Source organism: Amia ocellicauda, chromosome 23 (genome assembly GCF_036373705.1).
Source record: "Amia ocellicauda isolate fAmiCal2 chromosome 23, fAmiCal2.hap1, whole genome shotgun sequence".
Classification (NCBI taxonomy): Eukaryota; Metazoa; Chordata; class Actinopteri; order Amiiformes; family Amiidae; genus Amia; species Amia ocellicauda.
In genome coordinates, this window is record NC_089872.1 from 8,732,417 (window position 1) to 8,752,983 (window position 20,567).

The following is a 20,567-nucleotide window of genomic DNA, read 5'->3' on the forward strand; positions in this document are numbered from 1 at the left end:
TCGATTTCCTCATATTCTCAGGACATGAATATTCCACCATTATGACATACTACACAAATAACACCAGCACTATAATGGAATTCTTTAATTGTGTACAGTATGACAAATACACTGGGGATAAATACTGTGAACCTGGGATGATTCATATTTGAAGAGACACCACTTAAAATACTGAAAGTGCTTTTTGGAAATGCTGAGAAGCAAACCATGTATAGTTATAAACAATACCTCTTCCATCCAAATGATCTCACTAAGGGGAGGGGTCTTGAGATTAACACTACAGCATGAACCATAGAGGTCGAGAGGGAGGGAGATTTGATTGAACAAGTTTACAATTCAATTTTGTGATTGGAGAAATCGTTTATAAATGTCCCTGTATGAAATATATACATTTAAAAAAATAAATAAAAGACTTTATACAGGTATAATGACGTTGAATTCCCAGGTTACACACATTTCTCAGGTGAGATATGCACTTTTTCCTCATTTCAAATGTAAAACAATACAGCATTCTGTTGCCAGTAGAAAAAAAAACAACATTGACGTATTTATGTTTCAATTATTCCAACTATTGAAGCTATTGTGATTTTCCCATAATGGCCTGTATTTTGACCTTTTTGATTTTGGATATAAAGAAAATAGTTGAAAGTCTATTTTAATCTTAAATCTTTTAGTATTGCGGTACGTAAATATGTATACAATGGACTTAACTATACTTGCATTCATCTCAATCATAAGAAAGATCTTGAATTTACCTCTGGAAGTATTTTTTGCACAGACTAAAATCAGTAAACATTAAAATATATTTACTGTTAGGTCTTTAAATAAACTTTTTCTAATAAAAGGAATGTATGACAAACTAATATCCGTTTAAACGCCTGGTAAAAATAGAACTTTAAAATGAAGATTATAAACTTAAAACGCACATAGAAAAAAGTTGAAATAGGAAATTAAAACAAAGTAGCTTGCTTGTTTGATGCTTCTTTTTCCTGAAGTACCAGGCAAGACGACTCATTCAAAAGCAAAAATGTTCGCTAAAAAGGGGGTTCTCCTGGTTTTCCGCACCAGATGAGAACAGTGCTGGAACTCCTAGATTTTGGCTCAAGTTCCAGAATACAAGCCTGCGTTGTCCTTGAATCCCCAGCCACTGGGTATAACACTACTGAACTTCTTACAATCTGAGAAAAGAAATCCATGAGCAAAGGAAAAGTTCATGTTGAAACTGGTTACGTGGTCTTTCTGAATCCTTTTAAGATTGGATAGATATTTTCAAAGGCTTCATAGATTTCTGCTCGGACTTTTGCACCTAGAAACAAAGACAGTATTAACAGAAGTAAACATTTCTAAAGGATTTAAAGAACCAGTCACTAAGTCACTCCTTTGTATATGCATTGCATTTTTACCCTACTACTAGTAGTATTTAAATACCAAAGAGCGCCCAGAGTTTTTTTTATTGCAAATCAGCCTCTAAACATTGTTTGGTTAATAAAATCAAGATGCCAGAATTTAAAACATTTGTCTAGGGAGTGCCAAGTGTTTTTTTAACAACATACCTGTTAGTACCACTTTTCCAGACACAAATATTAACAGCACAATTCTTGGTTTGATCATTCTGTAGATTAAACCTGGGAAAAGCTCAGGCTCGTAGCTACAATAAAATAAAAAACACACAATAAATACATGTCAGTGGAAATAGACAATTTGCATCACTTCAACATTATGCAGGATGAAGAAACAGATTTATAATCTAAACATTATAAAACAAAATATATAATAGAACCACCAGTTAACAGTAAAGCAACTAATCGGACATCTATTATGTGGAGCATTATGGAAATGTAAATCAAACTAAAACTTGAGCACAAGCTTCATGGTTAACAACAAAACAGCCAGCATTGCTTTAGAAGATGTTACTGAGCTAACATACTGGAGTTATTTACACAATACTGGAGGCAAATGGAGAAATATGCACGACATACCTGCTAAACTGTTGATGTGTCAGAACCAGGCCTTCTAGTCTGATCGGGAACTTGACATCACAGCTTCCCACCATGTTCTGGATCTTGAAATCCAGAAATTTGGCCGGAAACCCCAACTTCTGGACGACTCTGGCATATTTTCTGGCTGCCAACCGTGACTGTTCTTCACTGGGGAGAAAAGCCGAAAGGTTCATTTATGCAGGGAAAGAGCATGGATTTATCTATCTATTTATCATCAGCTGTTGCTGCTGGGAACTTCTGTACACCAGTCTGAAGTAGTCAAAACTAAAGCTGTTGTTTTAAAGAACACACGAATAAAACCCCTCTATTCTAAGCACACACCTCTTTGCTCCTGTGCACACCATCTTCCCAGAGCTGAAGATAAGTGCGGTCGTCCTTGGCTCTCGAATCCTCATAATAACGGCTGCAAAACGCTGGAAAGCAAACATCCGAGAGCTGAGCATACATAGCTTTGCAGCATTTACAAGAGATAAATACTGTCTAAACAAATTTCTAGTCAAGATAAGTATGGCAGATGGGTGGGAGAGGGGTTGACAGAGGGTGAGATGAGGGGAAATATATCTGCCTAATTGCACAGTGACAGTAAACATGTCCTTCGGCCTGCAGCTATAAGTTCATTTTCTTTTTGCAACGATAGGGAATGTCCTTGAATCATGTTTATGTGAGTTCCTGTCTATATGAACTGCTCAGTCCCGCCTGCATGAAGATCTTGAACTGTCAGGGGAAACATATGCATTCAAATGTTTAATTGGAAGTAAAAACAACCAAAAACGAAAGAACGAAGGATTAACAAATGATAGGATAACAATTGTCTCCAGGGTGGTATCACTAATGTAAGTGAGCTTTCTTACAATAAAAAGATTAAATAATTGCAATTCCTAATCAGAAATACTTCATATAATTAACCCCTCAATGCACATGTTATCTCACTTTCCTTTACAGTGAAAGGTGGCAAAGGAATGCAAATGTCATTGGTTCTGAAGATCCCACTAAATATTAAATGTTATGCTTTAGCACAGAGAAACTTAATACAAATAAACAGTTTACCTTTGGGTTGTACTCAGCATTTCTGGCTCGCAAAGCTATCGTTTTTAGGTCCAGTTTGCAGCCCAGGTTCACAGTGGACACTATATTTCTACACAGAAGAGGGAAAAAAGTGATTATTTTCCTAATTAATTGCCAACTTGATCGGAAAACAAATATAATATACACAGTTTATTTATGTTATAAATTAAGTAAACTGAGGGTGAATCATAACCTTTCACTAAACGCAGAGTTTATATTTGGGTCAGAGATTTGAATTACGGAGATGGAGAGCGCCTTTAAAATCAAACAGGATGCCTGTGGGAAAAGCAGGCGAGGGCGGGACTCACTGGAGCTGCGGGACGATGCCGGAGCTCTCGGACGCCGGCGTTGCAGGGGTGACGGGGGTCATGGGGGTCAGGGGAGTGGCGTACAGAGGGGTGTTTCCGGGCAGCGTGGTGGTGGTGACAGTCTGGGAATGGTAGAGCTGAGGCGTCTGCCCCGAGGAGGCCTGAACCACGCCTTGCTGGGAGGTAGACTGCTGCTGCTGCTGCTGCTGCTGCTGCTGCTGCTGTCTCTGCTGCTCCTCCAGGAGAGAGAGGCTGTTGGTGCTCTGGACAGGCTGTGGCGTGAGCCCGGTGCCATAGGGCATCATAGGGCTGAACAGAGGGATGCCCGGGGTCATGGCACCCTGAGAGAGAGAAGAGGCAGGAAGTTCATTAGTCTTAGACCCCTGGATCTTTTTTTAATATTAATCTCACAGCTAGACGATTTAATCACATGCCACTGCCTTCATGGGCAACTTTTCACTCACCTGAGGGGAAGCCAATCCCTGGGCATAGGGTGGCAGGCTGTTGCTCTGCTCCATACTCTGCGGTGTTGAGACGTCCCTGAAGAATTTCCTGTATAGGAGTTCTTAAGGCCCTTATTTTGTGGAACTTAACAGTAACTTAAGCCAATAACATTAATTAGAGGCCGAAGGGCAACAGAAGGTCTTCTAGGTCACAACTGCACATCCAAAACCTGAAAAAAGACAATACATCTGATTTAGAACTAAGGGAATCAAGTTACAAACATGTTTGTACTTCAAATGCATCAAACATCTAACAAACTATTGAAATGTGTATTATTTATGGAGATTTATTTTATCCAGGCATTACCAAAAGCATCTCAATATCAAAGTGTGTTTGAGGAGAACTGAGTAAAACAAAACCACAAATAAGAGCATATTCACTCGAATATAATCTAGTTCAAAATGCCAGCAGCAGTTCTTAAATACAGGTGCAGGGATATCAGAAGTATACATAACACACAATAAACATGTATTATTTGTTTAAAAGTAAGTGAATATTATTCAGTGCTAGTAAAAGGCCTAGAGGAGGCCAACTTCATGACTTCAAAATCCAAAGCCATTACCCTACAAACTGTTTTTTTTGTTGTTGTTAATGACTTTAATTTTGATTTTGTGAGGGACATATGGACTCAATACAATGCAAGTTGGGGGGTTGTCAAGTAAGAGGGGAAATTATCCAAATCTCTGTGAATTGGTTACGTGACTTGAACTGAAAACAGTATAATCTGCAGCCTTCTGGGTGTTTTTTAAAAAGCTTCTGCATTCTGCAGGTCAACAAAACAAAACAGCTACAGAAAGACTCATTTACCAGCAACAAGAGCATTCACATGGAAAACCAAAGGAAGCATTATTTACAGTGCTTGAAGAAATTAAGAGGGAAGAAAAGCAAAGAATTAGAAAATGTCATTTTGTGCATCTTTGAGTACCCAGATGTAAACTGAAAGAAAACAAGCCACATGTAAAGTGTTGGTCCCATGTTTCATGAGCTGAAATGAAAAATCTCAGAAGTTGTCCATACGCACAAAAACCTTATTTATTTCAAATCTTGTGCATGAATTTGTTGACATCCCTGTTAGTGAGCATTTCTCCTGTGCCAAGATAATCCATCCACCTGACAGGTATGGCAGATCAAGGATTTGATTAAACAGCATGATCATTACACAGGTGCACCTTGTGCTGGGGACAATAAAAGGACCCCCTAAAATGTCACAACACAATGCCACAGATGTCAAGTTTTGAGGGAGCGTCTGATTGGCTGCTGACTGTAGGAATGTCCACCAGAGCTGTTGCCAGATAATTGAATGTTCATGTCTATAGCATAAGCCGCCATCAACGTTTTTAAGACAATTTGACAGTACGTCCAACCGGCCTCACAACCGCAGACCACATGTAACCACACCAGCCCAGGACCTCCACATCCAGCTTCACTTGCGGGATCGTCCGAGACCAGCCGGCCCGGACAGCAGATGACACTGTGGGTTTCCCAACCAAAGAATTTCTGCACAATACGAGACTGAAACACGTCTTCCTCTTTTCTCTTTACATCAATACTACATTTGGTTATATCTAATCCGTAGCTAAATTTTATTTGTATTGGCTTAAAAAAAAAAAAAAAAATCTACTTGAAATGGTTTGGAGATCAATGATGAAATATAAGAATCTATCTGCGGCTCGTCGTCCTCACGAGGGTCTGAACCCCACTGCAGCTCTGGTGGACATCCCTGCAGTCAGCAGCCAACAGTACTTCCTCAAAACCTGAGACTTGACAACCATAGATTAAGGCCTAATTCATTTATAACTGACCGATTTCTTTATATGAACTGTAACTCAGTAAAATCTTTGAAATTGTTTAAGGTTGCGTTTCTTTCCTTGGGTTAGTAAACTTACATGCAATTGCATGTAAATGAACTAAACTAGCTTCCCTCCGATGCAACCTCTCCCACTCCCAATTCTTATGAGGTGCAGCTGTGAAATTAACACTCATTCTGGTTCAGGAGAGACTCAGCCCTCCAGCTTTCATGCATAACTTAAAACCCTGCAGGTGTTCAAAGCAGAAGCCATTCTGCCCAATTCAGGTAACCACCATTTCAATTAATCAATTAATGGTTCGGTTAGAAAGCAATCAAGACCACCCTAATGAGATTCTCACAAATCCATCCCAGTGTGCAGTCACTATTTATTCACCTTTTGTAGATGTGATCCACGCGTTTCTTATATTTCATCAATGATCTCCAAACCATTTCAAGTAGATTTTGTAATAAAACTATTAGATACGGATTAGATATAACCCCCTGTAGTGCTGATGTAAAGAGAAAAGAGCAAGGCGTGTTTCAGTCTCGTATCGTACACTAACAAAAACATCCTCCGAAGTGCTTAACTGTAAAAAAACATAACTACACACAATACAATTGGGAAGTAATACTGAACATCGTGTCTTTATCGGGAACTAGACCTATATGTGCTTTGTACGAGAGATATCCTGAACGTTTCCCCCACTAGATCCCAAGTACCCATTCATACACTAACACTAGCAAAGCATGTAAAGTATCCGTGTTGAACAGCTCGAAACTCAACACGACAGGTTACTGACAGAGCACGCAGGGTATTTCTATTTTAAACCCAATAGGCTCTATGGTTTGTTTTCAATACAACCACAATATCAATTTCCTTCTGTTGTGGCAGCTTGAACAAGTGTTTATTTTACTTTATTTATATATGTATATCATCATAATAATGCCGAAAAAATCCCGCTCGCACGCATGCCATTTCCTCGCCTGCCACTTTTGCGGCGCGTACAGAAACATGCCTCAGGTACCCACACATCAACGTATACATCGTTTACTCTTTACCGTGCTTCAGATGAGCAGTTCAAAGCATGCATTTAGCTCGGTTTACTGTTACCTTTTCCCCACTTGTGTACCTGGACCTCACAGCGCTTGTTTATTCGGTCACTCACTACCGCAAAGAAATCTCTCCTCCCAGCATGCTGCGCGCAAAAAAGTATGCTAGTACTTCCGGTATCACCAGACAATATTTTATATACCGGTATATTACTGTATTACTATATATATATATTACTTTCGTGCAATTATAGAATATGCCAAGCGTGTTTAATAAGCAACAACTACATTTAAATCTCGCGTCCAAACATTTGAAGAGTCGCTGGCCTTTTCAATCAGTGCCTGTTACGTATCGTCTCGTAATATTTGATTGACCAGTTGTTTGCACTTTGTGCTCAACCCTGCAAGACTTGCTAGACGGGCACAGGCATAAGAACATACGTCACGTATTCAAACTTTCATCTTATCATTTCCAACGTGTGTTTATTGATATTGTGGACAAGTGTGTGCGTTTATATGCGTGATTATACGGTAAGTTTAAATCACGCACCGCAAACTGTGGTACTACAGCGCATGTCTGTTCTTTGGGGAGTGCAGGCATATTTAAAATACTACCCTGTATATTTAAAAAAAATACAGGCATAGCTGTAGTTATTATTATTATTATTATTATTAATAATAATAATATTATTATTATTATTATTATTATTATTATTATTAATTTGAATGGCATTAGAAAATGGCACTCGTCTATGCTCCCCTTAACCGTCATTACGTCACAAGCCAGGACACACCCCCGTGGATTGGGCAGGGCAATGTGCTCTGACTTTTGTGAGCAGTTGACAAACAGATGATGGATGCTGGCACTTTTCTGTCCAGTCTTTGCTTTCACTCGTCGGAGTAGAACTGGCAGCTAACAACGAGCAGAATGAACTCGGATCTAAATCCGACATCAATCCGCTCATAGCTGTGTGTTGCTGGCCCTGACGAGATGTCTTACGCCGCTGCAGTCTGGTTCGCTGTCCAGGACGAGGTGGACAGGGTGGACAGGGTGGACAGTCGCAGTAGCGCCCGGGCTGGTTTAGACAGACTCGACAGCGAGGTCCTGCTCCAGCACTTCCACTTCAGCAGACCCGCTATCCGCTTCATCGTGGACTGCGTGCGGGACGGCCTGGCCCGGGGCCCCCGCCGCTCCGCTCTGTCTGCGGAGGAGCTGGTGCTGGCCGCGCTGAGCTTCTATGCCAACGGGTCCTTGCAGAGGGACATGGCCGCTGTGGCCGGGATCAGCCAGTCGTCCATCAGTAGAGCCGTGGCCACGGTGTCCTCAGTTTTGTCCGACAGAGCCGAGCAGTTCATCACGTTCCCCAGCAGCGAGGACGACAGGAGCCGGGTGGCCCAGGAGCTGCAGAGACTGTGCGGCCTGCCCAACGCAGCCGGCCTGGTGGGCAGCTCCCGTGTGCGCATCAAAGCCCCCTTAGAGGACGGGTTTGTGTTCCTCAATTCCCAAAAATACCACTCCGTCCATTGCCAGATGGTGTGCGATGCGCACGGCAACCTTCTCAACGTGGAGAACCACTGGCCGGGGAGTTTGGCAGATGCGGATATTTGGGAGATGTCCTCCATCTGTCAACAGTTCAGGGGCGGCCGGCACGGTGACAGCTGGCTCATTGGTAAGACCTGATCCTTTGTTTACCAACGCACACACACACACACACACACACATATGTATATATATATATACACCGATCAGCCATAACATTATGACCACCTGCCTAATATTGTGTAGGTCCCCCTTTTGCCACTAAAACAGCCCTGACCCGTGGAGGCATGGACTCCACTAGACCTCTGACGGTGTGCTGTGGTATCTGGCACCAAGACGTTAGCAGCAGATCCTTTAAGTCCTGTAAGTTGCGAGGTGGGGCCTCTGTGGATCGGACTTGTTTGTCCAGCACATCCCACAGATGCTCGATTGGATTGAGATCTGGGGAATTTGGAGGCCAAGTCAACACCTTGAACTCGTGATTCATCAGACCAGGCCACCTTCTTCCATTGCTCTGTGGTCCAGTTCTGATGCTCACGTGCCCATTGTAGGCGCTTTCGGCAGTGGACAGGGGTCAGCATGGGCACACTGACTGGTCTGCAGCTACGCAGCCCCATACGCAACAAACTGCGATGCACTGTGTGTTCTGACACCTTTCTATCAGAACCAGCGTGAACTTTTTCAGCAATTTGAGCTGCAGTATCTCGTCTGTTGGATCGGACCACACGGGCCAGCCTTCGCTCCCCACATGCATCAATGAGCCTTGGCCGCCCATAACCCTGTCGCCGGTTTAACGCTTTTCCTTCCTTGGACCACTTTTGATAGGTACTGACCACTGCAGACCGGGAACACCCCACAAGAGCTGCAGTTTTGGAGATGCTCTGACCCAGTCGTCTAGCCATCACAATTTGGCCCTTGTCAAAGTGGCTCAGATCCTTACGCTGCCCATTTGTCCTGCTTCTAACACATCAACTTTGAGGACAAAATGTTCACTTGCTGCCTAATATATCCCACCCACTGACAGATGCCATGATAACGAGATTATCAGTGTTATTCACTTCACCTGTCAGTGGTCATAATGTTATGGCTGATCGGTGTATATATATATATATATATATATATATATACCGATTACATATTGAGCTGAATTGAATTTAAAAGGTTGTTACACGTCATCATATGCCCGATTGTTACCTGACAATGGAGATGGAAGAATCGTATTCTGCTACTCAGTTATACCAGCAATAGTTTATTAATTTGATATTAAAAGTTATGGATAGCTCTCCTTCTGGCGTTTTTGATTAAAGACAAAGTGTAAAGTACCTTGAAAATGCTTTAAACTGTCAGTGTAACAAATTGTCTAAAATATATTCTTTACAGGTGGCAGATCCTACACCCTGCAGAAGCATCTCCTCACCCCACTCTCATATCCTGTGGGCGAGGCGGAAGAGCGATACAATGCATCCCACGCCGCGGCCCAAGCAGTAATTCAGAGGACATTTGGCGCTTTGAAAACCAGATTCCAGTGCTTGAACCATTTAGGAGGCAATCAGAAATACACCCCAGCCAGAGCCACACAAATTATCAATGCCTGTTGTGTGCTGCATAATATTGCCCAGAAGTTTTCTGTGGGGCTGCCTGGGGAGCCCCTGTCTGAGCAGGCACCTCGGGACGTTCCTCAGGGGGTCGTCATGCCCGATCCAGAGATGCTCATCACCAGACAGAAGCTGATAAACACTCATTTCAACACTGCGTTGCAACAGTCACAAGAACCCTTTCAGGATTAAAATGGGTCAGGAACCAAAAACACCCGATTATACGACCAGTCGCTGTAGTGCTTCTCGGCCTGTTCTATGGCCTTACATTCTGAAATGTCAATCCAGGTAGCATTTTATTGCTAATAAAATGAAGATAATTCATGACCTTTGAACTATACCAAAATCCGATCCTTCAAATCATGTTCTTTATTCCCCCCATCCTACCGACCATAGTAATAATCCAGCAAACACAATCATTATGTAGTAGTAGACTCCATACTGCTAAGCAATAGTGCTTTAATATTAGTATTTATATTACAGATCATCACATTTTAAACCACACTGGAAAAAAAATTCTATTCCACACCACACATGATGTAGGACTGCAGGTCTTAAAATGTGTTTGTCATCTGGAAGATCCTAACAAACTACAGAACCAAACTGCATAGATTCATACTAATAGCTGCTACAATTTATGAGTAACATTAACCCTTTTCCTTTACAAAGTGTATGTCCTTTTGGCTTAAGGTATGAAACACTGAGGTTTCAGCACAAACTGACCTGGATTTTGCTTGGCTTTGACCACATCGCTTTAGAACCAAAGAGAGAAGAACGCGTCTTCAAATTACCCATACAACAGAGAAATGAAAAAGATCTAAGTATATATAACATCATTTATTTAAGTACATAAATGAAATTGGTATAAAGAGAGAGAATGGTACATCGCATCACAATTGGGCACCTCCGGGGGAATAGTAAGACGGGGTTATTCTAATTGGCAGCCTGGCGGTGACGGGCTCAGTCTTTTCGCAGGGGAACGGTCTCTTCCTTGATGCCCTCCTTGGTGACGATGCAGATCTTGAGGGCGTCGCCGGTGTACACGTCCCTCTCCGCGGCCGAGATGAAGACGTCCTTCACCAGCGTGACCGCTTTCTCCAGGGTCAGAGGCAAGACCTCTACGTTCTCCATGTTCTTGAAACCAATCTACACCACGACAAGGCACAATGGGTTATGAATGGCAGAATGCAAGTCCCTTTGCTGTAAAATACATTCAAATAGCCGAAACTAAGATGTAATGTAATTAAACTATGGACCTGCAAACATTTTACCACAGCAATGACACCACTATCAGTAGATAAGGAAAATGTTTGTACATCTCACATTTGTATACAAAAACCACACATTACAGTTAAAGAAACACTTTGCATAAAAACTCATGTCAGAATCCAGGAATTACAGAAGAGCATTAGGGGCACTTTAAAGAGTGAAAATGGTCAGGTTCAGACATCCACAGCGTTGATATCACGTTATTGGCCGCATAATCTGCTGTGGGTTTGAAGAGAGCAAGACCTACCTGTGCTGTGCAGCCCTCTTCTTGGTGTGCAAGAATTCATATTTTTTAAATTATGGATATATTAATCTTAGTGGATTAATGATCGCCAGTGAAAAAGCCCGGCCAGAGGGTCTGTTGTACAGCATGCCCTAGCATTTGTCTAAATATAAAACATGAATTGTGAGATTGAGAAATCATACTTTTTCACAAACTAGGATAGTTTTAGCTAACATTTATTTATCCAAATCCGATGGCTTTTCCTTTGCAATGAAAGCAAATGGACTAGCTATACCTTTCCATAATTCTAAAAATCTAAAAATTTCAAAAATGTATTTCGATTTAAATCTCAAAACCTTTGACTTTATTCTCCAAAGTTTAGACTTCTGTTCCTCAGAGAGTCTCTCTCAAGTGGCTCTAATGCTCTTCTGTAAGGAATAAATGCCTAACTTGTCTGAATTGTTCACACATAGCGTTTACTTCTCACAAGATGCTTGTGCTGACCTCTTTTGGTACAATCCTTCAAATGGTCATTCAGGAATTGAGCACATGCAAAACACACACAACACAAGCCCTCATAGACTGGATAGGATCCTTGGATCACTTATTAATGGACACCAAATGAGCACAATGAAGCGAATGGCCTCTCATTTGTAAACTTTCTTATGTTCATAAAAGACCATTTCCTGCAGCAAATATCAATAAACCAGTTTCTCCCAGCACTTCTACAGGTCCTATCTAGCCATTATCCTTCCATTACAGTGTTGTCTTGCCGCTGTGCCCTACAGGTAAGTTGAAATGTATATTTTGTATTGCAGGGCTACCAGGTCCAGCTTTAATTCTCCAGGTACTCTAAGATAAATAAGTTAATTGAGGATTACAGGCCAAACAAGATCTATGAATGACTTAAATGACAACCGTTTCCTGTAAACCTTTAGTCCTTTTGCCACTTCATATCGATGAATACATACATCACTTTACAAATATGTCCCGAATGAAAGATGGCAGGGAATAACTACTGATGATCAAACCCCATTGGGCCAACAACACGGAAGGGTGAGAGCAAGAGCCTTTACCTGGTTATCAAGCAGGGGCTGAAGCATGGCGCTTGCGGAGCCTCCAGCTTTGTAGGCGTCTCTCTGATAGGAACCCACCGGATCAAAGCTGTACACTGCTCCCCGACCTAGGGACACGACAGGATCACAGGGAAGGTTAAACAAATCATTTAAAAAAGGACCAAATAAGATCAGTCTTTTCTTTCCCGGATCCTCCTCAGTTGAAGCCAGTGTTTTGGTATATTTAGTATTTATATCAGGTCCTGCTATCCCATTCCATCCAGCTAGTTTAATAGGTCACCTGCAATCCCGTATCTAAGAGCCAGCGAGAAAATGGTGGCACTCACCTTCCTCGTCAAGGCCGCCGATGATGTTGTAAACGTAGTAAGGGAAGAACCGTCGGGAGTAGAGGATGGTGGAGAGCATGGCTGCGATCGCCCCACTGGTCATGGTCTTGTTGTTTGAGTGCTTGTACATCTGGAGCCACAAGGAACATGTAAGAGTGTTTACATATGTGGCGGTGCTATGAATGATAGTTTACAAAAAAACATGCAAATCCAAACCATAAGTTACAGGAAAGAAGAAAAACAAAACTGAAGGAGTGGGGAAGAAAAAAAAGTGGCCTCCAAAAATATTTACAAAAGCCACTTTAGGCTACGTGGCAAACTGTCACTTTCCCCTTTTTCATTTGCACATTGATTTACAAAAGAAAATGATTGCATACCTTTAATCGTGCATCAATAATTTTGGTCAGTGTCAAGCAGTCTCCGTGGAAGCCACTGCAGCCAATGACGGTTTTGTCTGTCCTGTAAGGAAACACGAGATAAAACACCTCGATACAAGCACACCAATTACAGTCGACATGGTCTGCTTGACCTCAAAACGAAGCCACATTTATCCGGCAAACAGTCAATTTAAGGATGTCCCTCAGTACACAGCAGGATTATTAAGAGTATTACATGATGTGTGATTATATACTACCCCCCCCCCCCCCCAAGCAGCAGCACACAGGCTTTCCTGCCTCTGAAAAACACTGGCAGATTACCCAGTTAAACAGGACCCTTGTTTATCCAGTTTCTACATGTAGAATAAAAACCAAAATAAAAAAAATGTACACTATTTAAAGTTGGATAGCTGTAGTCTAAGGTTTACAACATTTTCAGTAGCTGTTCACACATTTTCATGTTGATTTCTATTCATGTTTTTACTACCAAAACAGTGACCTGACCAGTAGTTTTAAGTTAGTAGTTGTTATGAAGCAGGTAAGAGATTTCTGCTCGACACGGGCTACCATGTAATGATTTCTCTGGCCTGGAAGAGCGATGGTCACAGCATAAAAGTCATGGTGTCGGGGTAAATCAAACCGTTTTTGTCCCATTTAGGCATAAACTAAAGCTGTTTCGTGAAACCTTATAATACGAATACAGCGGGAAACAGACATGTGAAATCCGATACCGAATTCATTTTCAAGAAACTGCATTACAGATTTTGCTGGAAACATGTTTTATGTGTGTGTGTATGTGCTGATCCAGATAATTGTGTGGCCTTGGACCAAAACTGTGAAACCACAACACAATCCAAGCAAAGTGACGCTCTTAGATTTCTGTGATTTGAACCTCGCCTACCACCTTTTCTCCTCCTCATCACAGACCGCTCTCAAACACACAAAACGAATCTGAAATGCTCTCCTGAAGCTATGTGGAACACTGATTTTTATCTCAAATAGCAGATGCCGGCTTCCCATAAGCTACTGTTTAGGTCAGAAAACACCATGATTTACCCAGATACCTTGAAATGATGACACTTACAATTTGTAGCACTTAGGGGAGTCTCGGCTGTGAATGGAGTAGCCTTCACTCAGTCTGGTGTCTGAGGCAACGATGGCAAAGTCTTCACCGGCGACTGCCAGTACGGTTCTGGGGGAAAGAGCAACCGGACCATCAGTGTATGCCAATAGCAATGCCACATTTCAGCTCTCCTCTGTCACCCACTATGAACCAAATCACACATGAAGTACTCTTGTTGTGTAGCCTAGATTTCATTGTTAATTTTAATTTTACAAGAACCATACATGCACAACATTGGAGAAAACTCTCAGTGATGCATCTAAGGTGCATTGCATCAACCTGTACACATGCACTAATTGTGATGCATTAGTTGATGGGCTAATTTCACATCCCAATGAGCTCTAGTCATGGACAACCTAATGTTTTTTAAAGTAGAGTACCGTCCAAAACCAGTGCTGATCAAGGTCTGGGAAACTAGACAGATATTCAAGATTGTAAAACTCTTGTTTTAATTAGTTATGCATGAAGATGGACTCAAACATTTCTGGCTACATAAGTTTCAGATGGGCAGGAAGAGGATGGAAGAAGAAGACTAGACTACTTCGACAGCATGGTCTTATACGACGCCTCTAGTCTGATCATGTCATTAGGATTCATAATCAAATATAACAATAATAACAGCCATTTGTGATGGTGAGCCCGCTAGTCTTCAGGACAAAGTATTTGTTGGTGACGAAGCTGTTCACGATGTAGTTACTTTCACTTACCCTCCGTTAAATGAGTACGGGGAGAATCTGTGCTCCACCGGCCCGGCGTAGTGATAGTCCTTCATCTTGCCGTTCTCGCCATATGTCTGTGCTGAGAGCATTTTTCCTGTTGTTACGAAAACGATTATTTTAAAGGAAAATGACAAGTGCTTTCAGATGCCGTAGCTCAACTGTGCTGTATCACTGCAGTATGGCGGCACCGGAAGGGGAAGTGCTCGCTCGCTGCTGAGAGCGGAAGTAGTTCGTTTGCAGTCAGCGCCACCTAGCGGTCGCCATGTGCATTATTTCATTAAACAATAATCCGTTACGTATCCTTCTGGATAAAGAGTACACTTTTGAACAAGATCTGTTGCCTATTATTAATAAATGTATTTATTTATTCAAACGTATACCCTTCATTTTGTATTGAGCGAAAATATGAACTTTTCTTACTACAACAGTAATATTGATGTACATCAGAACTGTCCTGTCCTCTTTTTCTCTACTTATGTTGATCAAATTGCCTACATCTACCTTTTCTAAACAACCTTTTCTATATTATTTTAAATTATACATTAAAAAAAACCACCATTTATAAATTAAGATACTCTACACAGTTTTGAAATGGCTTATGTTTCCATGTTTAATCATTACAAAATTACATTACTGATCTATATAATACATCTGTGAATTCTACATTAAAACACTTAGTTCTTCGTTGGAGGAAAGCAGGTTCACGTTTTGTATATAATTCTTCATTACATGTATGTGTTCAAATCAATATAATAATAATGCACATATTGAAAAATATATGAATCACTAGCTTGCGCTATTCCAAAGCAAGTCTTGTTACAACAGGGTGCTATAAAATACCAACAGAAGAGGAGTTTAAGTGTAAAGTAAGAATGTAAAATGTAACAAACAAATAACAAGTAACACAAACCATTTGGTCACTTTTGCTCTTTTATATATAGCCCATCATCCAGAATTTCCTTGGCATAACACAGAGTTATTGTCTGCATAGGTAGTTTGCTGCAGATTCCCATGAAACCAATGTGCTTCCCCTGTTCAGTCACACTGTATCTGTAAATAAATAAATAATTAAGGCACCTGGTCTTAATGCCCACATATGTCCTCAGTACCTTGTTGCATTGTTCAGATCGAAGCAGTCCTGTGGGTTGGCCTTATCTTGGGATTGTGAGCAATGAGACACATAAAACATTCTTTATTATTGGTTTACAGTTGAAGACTTACTGATATTCTTTAGATTCAATGTGCACTACTTAAAACACAATGTACAGTTTGCATAGAAATACTGTATTTGTACAGTTAATCAACTAATCAGACAAATTAAGTAACTGGGAGCTTAATTGAAACCAAAGCCCAAAGACACCAGGAATTTAACTGGAAACTGCTGCTTTAACTTGTTTGTTTATGACATCACTTTGAGACTAGGAGTTATTCAGTCTGCTATATAGTATGAACCTATAGCAAATCTTAAATACAGGACTCGGTTTGAAGTAGTTAGAATTTTTAGGATGTATAATTTAAATCAAGATAGGTTTGAGCTTATTGTAGTTAATGACTACAAAATAAAAATAAAAAAATGTCCTAAAAATCCTAAAAAGCCATATTCCTTGGCTTGTAAATGTGTTTTTATCGAGGAGATACATGGAAATGGGTTGTGTCAAATTATGAATCTTATACATATGCCACAAAAGCAAAATTATTATTATTATTATTATTATTATTATTATTATTACATTTGAATTAATAGGGGAAATGTACTGATAATACACAATCACCTTCCAATGTATACTGTTTAGGAGACACAAGGGGGCGACAGATATGCATTTTCTACTTTCTCTGACAAACTATGATTCTTTTTTCTTTTACTACAGGCAAAAATATTGTCTACTTTCTTGAAAGGGAAAGAGGCAGCTTACAAAGATGAAATTTCACAATTCTGACAAGGCAACATGAAAGACCGCTAAAGAGCAAATTTGGCATTGGAGCTTTATTGTGGTAAATTGCGAAAGTTGTCCTGTGACTGGGCATTATTGAAAAATGAACTGGGCCTCACGAAAGACTTTGAAGTAGTTTGTGGGTTGGGGATAATTGTGTATTGTAGTTTTTTGCAATGTGAGGTGACACATAAATCTGAAAATAAATAAATAAATAAATAAATAAAGGGACAGGCATTAAATGATTGCTTTAGTACTACTATTTCTACTACTACTACTACTACTACTCTACTAATAATAACAATAATAACAAAAGCAGCATCAACAGAAGTATATAATATTAAGGAAACTTAATTAATTGGTCTCTTGTTTTTGTTTTTTGTTTAAAATGTTCTAATTAGCCAAAAAGTATAAGAAATGTCACTTTGAAATGTCAATTTCTTATTATTCATTATACCTAATCACCCTTCCAGCTGATAACCTAGACAGCTAATCAGGATTTTTTGTCTTGTTTTCTTGTGTGGAAATCTTAATCCGTGCCTTTTTTGCATATGCAGAACCGACAAATGTATTTACTCAATTTTGGGGATTAGATTTTTTTTTTCATTTGATGTGATCTGCGGATGACATAGAGATGCCTTATCCCTGGAGGATTAAAGTCTTAAGTGTATGGTTATGGAGCAGTGCCATCTGTCACCACACACATTCATATACCCACCAGAAGGCACCAACATTTGTTTATTTAAATGGAAAACTTAACTTTCCCAGGACAGCATGACCCCCAAGCCCCCCAAAAGAAATACTGTCTGCATGTGAATCAGTGAACCAGAAACAACACTGAATGTTAATTGCTGTGTAGTGAGCTATCTTTACATACAATGATGGATTCCTCCCCAGCAGCTGAAAGTCACATCGGGAGGAGTACGTGTTCTTAATCATCCTGTTACGGAGGAGCTGATTGGTCAGACCTGCTACTCGGAGACCTGGGGGTTGGCTTACATCACTGGCACTGCTTGGGTTTATGACTGGGCTGTGCACTGTACAGTCACATCCCCATTCCCATTGTCCCCTCCATACTGTTATGAACTGTAGGATTATTATTAATTTAAAACCTAATACGTTATGTTTTATTTGATTATTATCATTATTATTATAAATTAGAATGGGACAGCGAATTATAACAGGGTGCAAACGTTTCGATATGTTCAAAAAGCAATGTGAGAGCCTTGCAATTCCCTGACATAATGACACTGTAATTAAATGTGTTACTCTTTCATTTACCAATTCTGTCTTTGTTTCGCGATGATAAATGGATATATGCAGCCAATCAAATAATCGTTCTGTTAGTAGTTCATTTTTTGTTTTTAATTTGGATGAAACAAGCAGTAAGTTGTAAGAAAATAATGATATCCTCTTTCTCTAAAAATCACCACTTACTGTAAGTCTGACATATGTTGTAAATATATTGGAATAAAATCACTGTCACTTTTTAAATCAAATAAACACATATAGTTATACATACACCGATCAGCCATAACATTATGACCACTGACAGGTGAAGTGAATAACACCGATAATCTCGTTATCATGGCACCTGTCAGTGGGTGGGATATATTAGGCAGCAAGTGAACATTTTGTCCTCAAAGTTGATGTGTTAGAAGCAGGAAAAATGGGCAGCGTAAGGATCTGAGCGACTTTGACAAGGGCCAAATTGTGATGGCTAGACGACTGGGTCAGAGCATCTCCAAAACTGCAGCTCTTGTGTTCCCGGTCTGCAGTGGTCAGTACCGATCAAAAGTGGTCCAAGGAAGGAAAAGTGGTGAACCGGCGACAGGGTTATGTGCGCCCAAGGCTCATTGATGCATGTGGGGAGCGAATGCTGGCCCTTGTGGTCCGATCCAACAGACGAGATACTGTAGCTCAGATTGCTGAAAAAGTGAATGCTGGTTCTGATAGAAAGGTGTCAGAACACACAGTGCATCGCAGTTTGTTGCGTACGGGGCTGCGTAGCCGCAGACCAGTCAGGGTGCCCAAGCTGAACCCTGTCCACTGCCGAAAGCACCTACAATGGGCACATGAGCATCAGAACTGGACCACGGAGCAATGGAAGAAGGTGGCCTGGTCTGATGAATCACGAGTTCAAGGTGTTGACTTGGCCTCCAAATTCCCCAGATCTCAATCCAATCGAGCACCTGTGGGATGTGCTGGCCAAACAAGTCCGATCCACAGAGGCCCCACCTCGCAACTTACAGGACTTAAAGGATCTGCTGCTAACGTCTTGGTGTCAGATACCACAGCACACCTTCGGAGGTCTAGTGGAGTCCATGACTCGACCGGTCAGGGCTGTTTTGATGGCAAAAGGGGGACCTACACAATATTAAGCAGGTGGTCATAATGTTTTGGCTGATTGGTATATATATATATATATATATATATATATATATATATATATATATAGTAGGTTTAAATATCGTTGTATATTATAAATAGCTTACCTTTACAAAAAATACAGCACAACTGTTAAGTAGTTGGCAATAGAAGATACTGTGCACTTTTCAAATTATGAAAAAGTCACTGGAATGAATTAAACATTAATAAAAATGTTTAAATTCAACTGGATTCAATATAAACCATCCCATAATAGTAAAATACAAACCTGCACTCGATTGTGGTTTTATTTATGGAAAGAAGAGCTAAACAATTTGCAGAAAGTTAAGTTGACACAGAGTACAAGTTTGTAATTTGCCTTCACTCTCAATACACATTTTTGTAAGCTCTTATTTTTTTTCTTAACCCCAAACCAGCACACCCATTAATCTGCCAAAGGTTTGTAGACCTGCTTGTAAACTGTTCACAAATGAAAAATACCAACACACATCAATGAGTTTCAGATCTGTGCATTTAGTTACTTCAGCTTCTAGGTTTTACATGCACACAAACAGACACAGAAAGACACAATTGCACCTTTATGGAAACATCTCTCTCTGTATTGTTGCGCTGCGTTCCCTGCATGCATTGTTCTCCAGCGTTTGAACAGGAGCTGTGTGAAGTCAATTTGCGATAAAAATCGAGATTTAGAACCATCTCAGATTTCATGCACTTTATGTGGACACCTGTGGGTAAAAGCTTTTGTCTACAATAACCAGCTGTCCACAGTCAGCCCGTGTGAGAACGGAGAGGCTTATATACTTCATCTAAATGCATGAGTTCCAGAACATTATAATGGAGGTGCAAAGATGTAATGTGCACATGGCTATGTGTATTTATAGTACTGTGCGTGTAGGTATGGATGGATGGATATTTATGTATACACGTGTGTATAGATAAGTGGTTTCTGCACTGAAGCTGTTATTTTGTGTTGCAGTTAGTTTAAAATACAGTACATTTTAATTAACAATTCTTATTCATGTAAATAAAGGACTGAATTACATTGAAGCAAAAGACGTGTGTGGATACATTGTGGGTAAATAGATAGATATATAGATAGATGGATAGATGGATAGACTGATAGATAGAAGTCCTTAAGGACTTCCGCATGATGCAACTATTGCAGAATGTACTTCTGGAACGCGGCTTGTGTGTTTTTGTGTTCTTGAGTGTGTGTTGCATCATCAATTCATTAATTAATTAACTTATACATTGACTACCTACAACAATGCAGGAGTATAAACA

General features: G+C 40.4%; 3 protein-coding genes across 3 annotated transcripts; 1 reads left to right on the plus strand and 2 right to left on the minus strand.

The window, feature by feature from the left end:
- Window positions 1-70: 70 nt before the first annotated feature.
- tbp (TATA box binding protein) lies at window positions 71-6,876 on the minus strand. Its single transcript, XM_066697156.1, has 8 exons — window positions 6,778-6,876; window positions 3,838-4,046; window positions 3,374-3,714; window positions 3,048-3,135; window positions 2,322-2,413; window positions 1,980-2,147; window positions 1,554-1,648; window positions 71-1,306 (listed from the first exon to the last, which is right to left on the minus strand). Exons 2-8 carry the CDS (start codon window positions 3,889-3,891, stop codon window positions 1,227-1,229), a joined length of 918 nt encoding a protein of 305 aa, XP_066553253.1. The 5' UTR covers window positions 3,892-4,046; window positions 6,778-6,876; the 3' UTR covers window positions 71-1,226.
- A 543-nt stretch (window positions 6,877-7,419) lies between these two features.
- LOC136719279 (putative nuclease HARBI1) lies at window positions 7,420-10,197 on the plus strand. The gene is made up of 2 exons (XM_066697155.1): window positions 7,420-8,386; window positions 9,637-10,197. Exons 1-2 carry the CDS (start codon window positions 7,708-7,710, stop codon window positions 10,041-10,043), a joined length of 1,086 nt encoding a protein of 361 aa, XP_066553252.1. The 5' UTR covers window positions 7,420-7,707; the 3' UTR covers window positions 10,044-10,197.
- A 476-nt stretch (window positions 10,198-10,673) lies between these two features.
- psmb1 (proteasome 20S subunit beta 1) lies at window positions 10,674-15,164 on the minus strand. The gene is made up of 6 exons (XM_066697157.1): window positions 14,953-15,164; window positions 14,207-14,314; window positions 13,123-13,204; window positions 12,746-12,875; window positions 12,420-12,526; window positions 10,674-10,997 (listed from the first exon to the last, which is right to left on the minus strand). The coding sequence occupies exons 1-6, from the start codon at window positions 15,051-15,053 to the stop codon at window positions 10,812-10,814; spliced, it is 714 nt and encodes a 237-aa protein (XP_066553254.1). The 5' UTR covers window positions 15,054-15,164; the 3' UTR covers window positions 10,674-10,811.
- Window positions 15,165-20,567: the final 5,403 nt, after the last annotated feature.

Excerpts from the sequence above, each read along its gene's own strand:
- tbp (XM_066697156.1), bottom strand. The coding sequence starts at position 3,891 with ATGGAGCAGAGCAACAGCCTGCCACCCTATGCCCAGGGATTGGCTTCC. Across the intron at positions 3,715-3,837 it reads AGGGATTGGCTTCCCCTCAG|GGTGCCATGACCCCGGGCAT; the intron begins GTGAGTGAAAAG and ends TCTCTCTCTCAG. Across the intron at positions 1,649-1,979 it reads ACACATCAACAGTTTAGCAG|CTACGAGCCTGAGCTTTTCC; the intron begins GTATGTCGTGCA and ends ATTTTATTGTAG.
- LOC136719279 (XM_066697155.1), top strand. The coding sequence starts at position 7,708 with ATGTCTTACGCCGCTGCAGTCTGGTTCGCTGTCCAGGACGAGGTGGAC. Across the intron at positions 8,387-9,636 it reads CGGTGACAGCTGGCTCATTG|GTGGCAGATCCTACACCCTG; the intron begins GTAAGACCTGAT and ends TATTCTTTACAG.
- psmb1 (XM_066697157.1), bottom strand. The coding sequence starts at position 15,053 with ATGCTCTCAGCACAGACATATGGCGAGAACGGCAAGATGAAGGACTAT. Across the intron at positions 14,315-14,952 it reads CCGTACTCATTTAACGGAGG|AACCGTACTGGCAGTCGCCG; the intron begins GTAAGTGAAAGT and ends TCTTTCCCCCAG. Across the intron at positions 12,527-12,745 it reads CGGCGGCCTTGACGAGGAAG|GTCGGGGAGCAGTGTACAGC; the intron begins GTGAGTGCCACC and ends TCGTGTCCCTAG.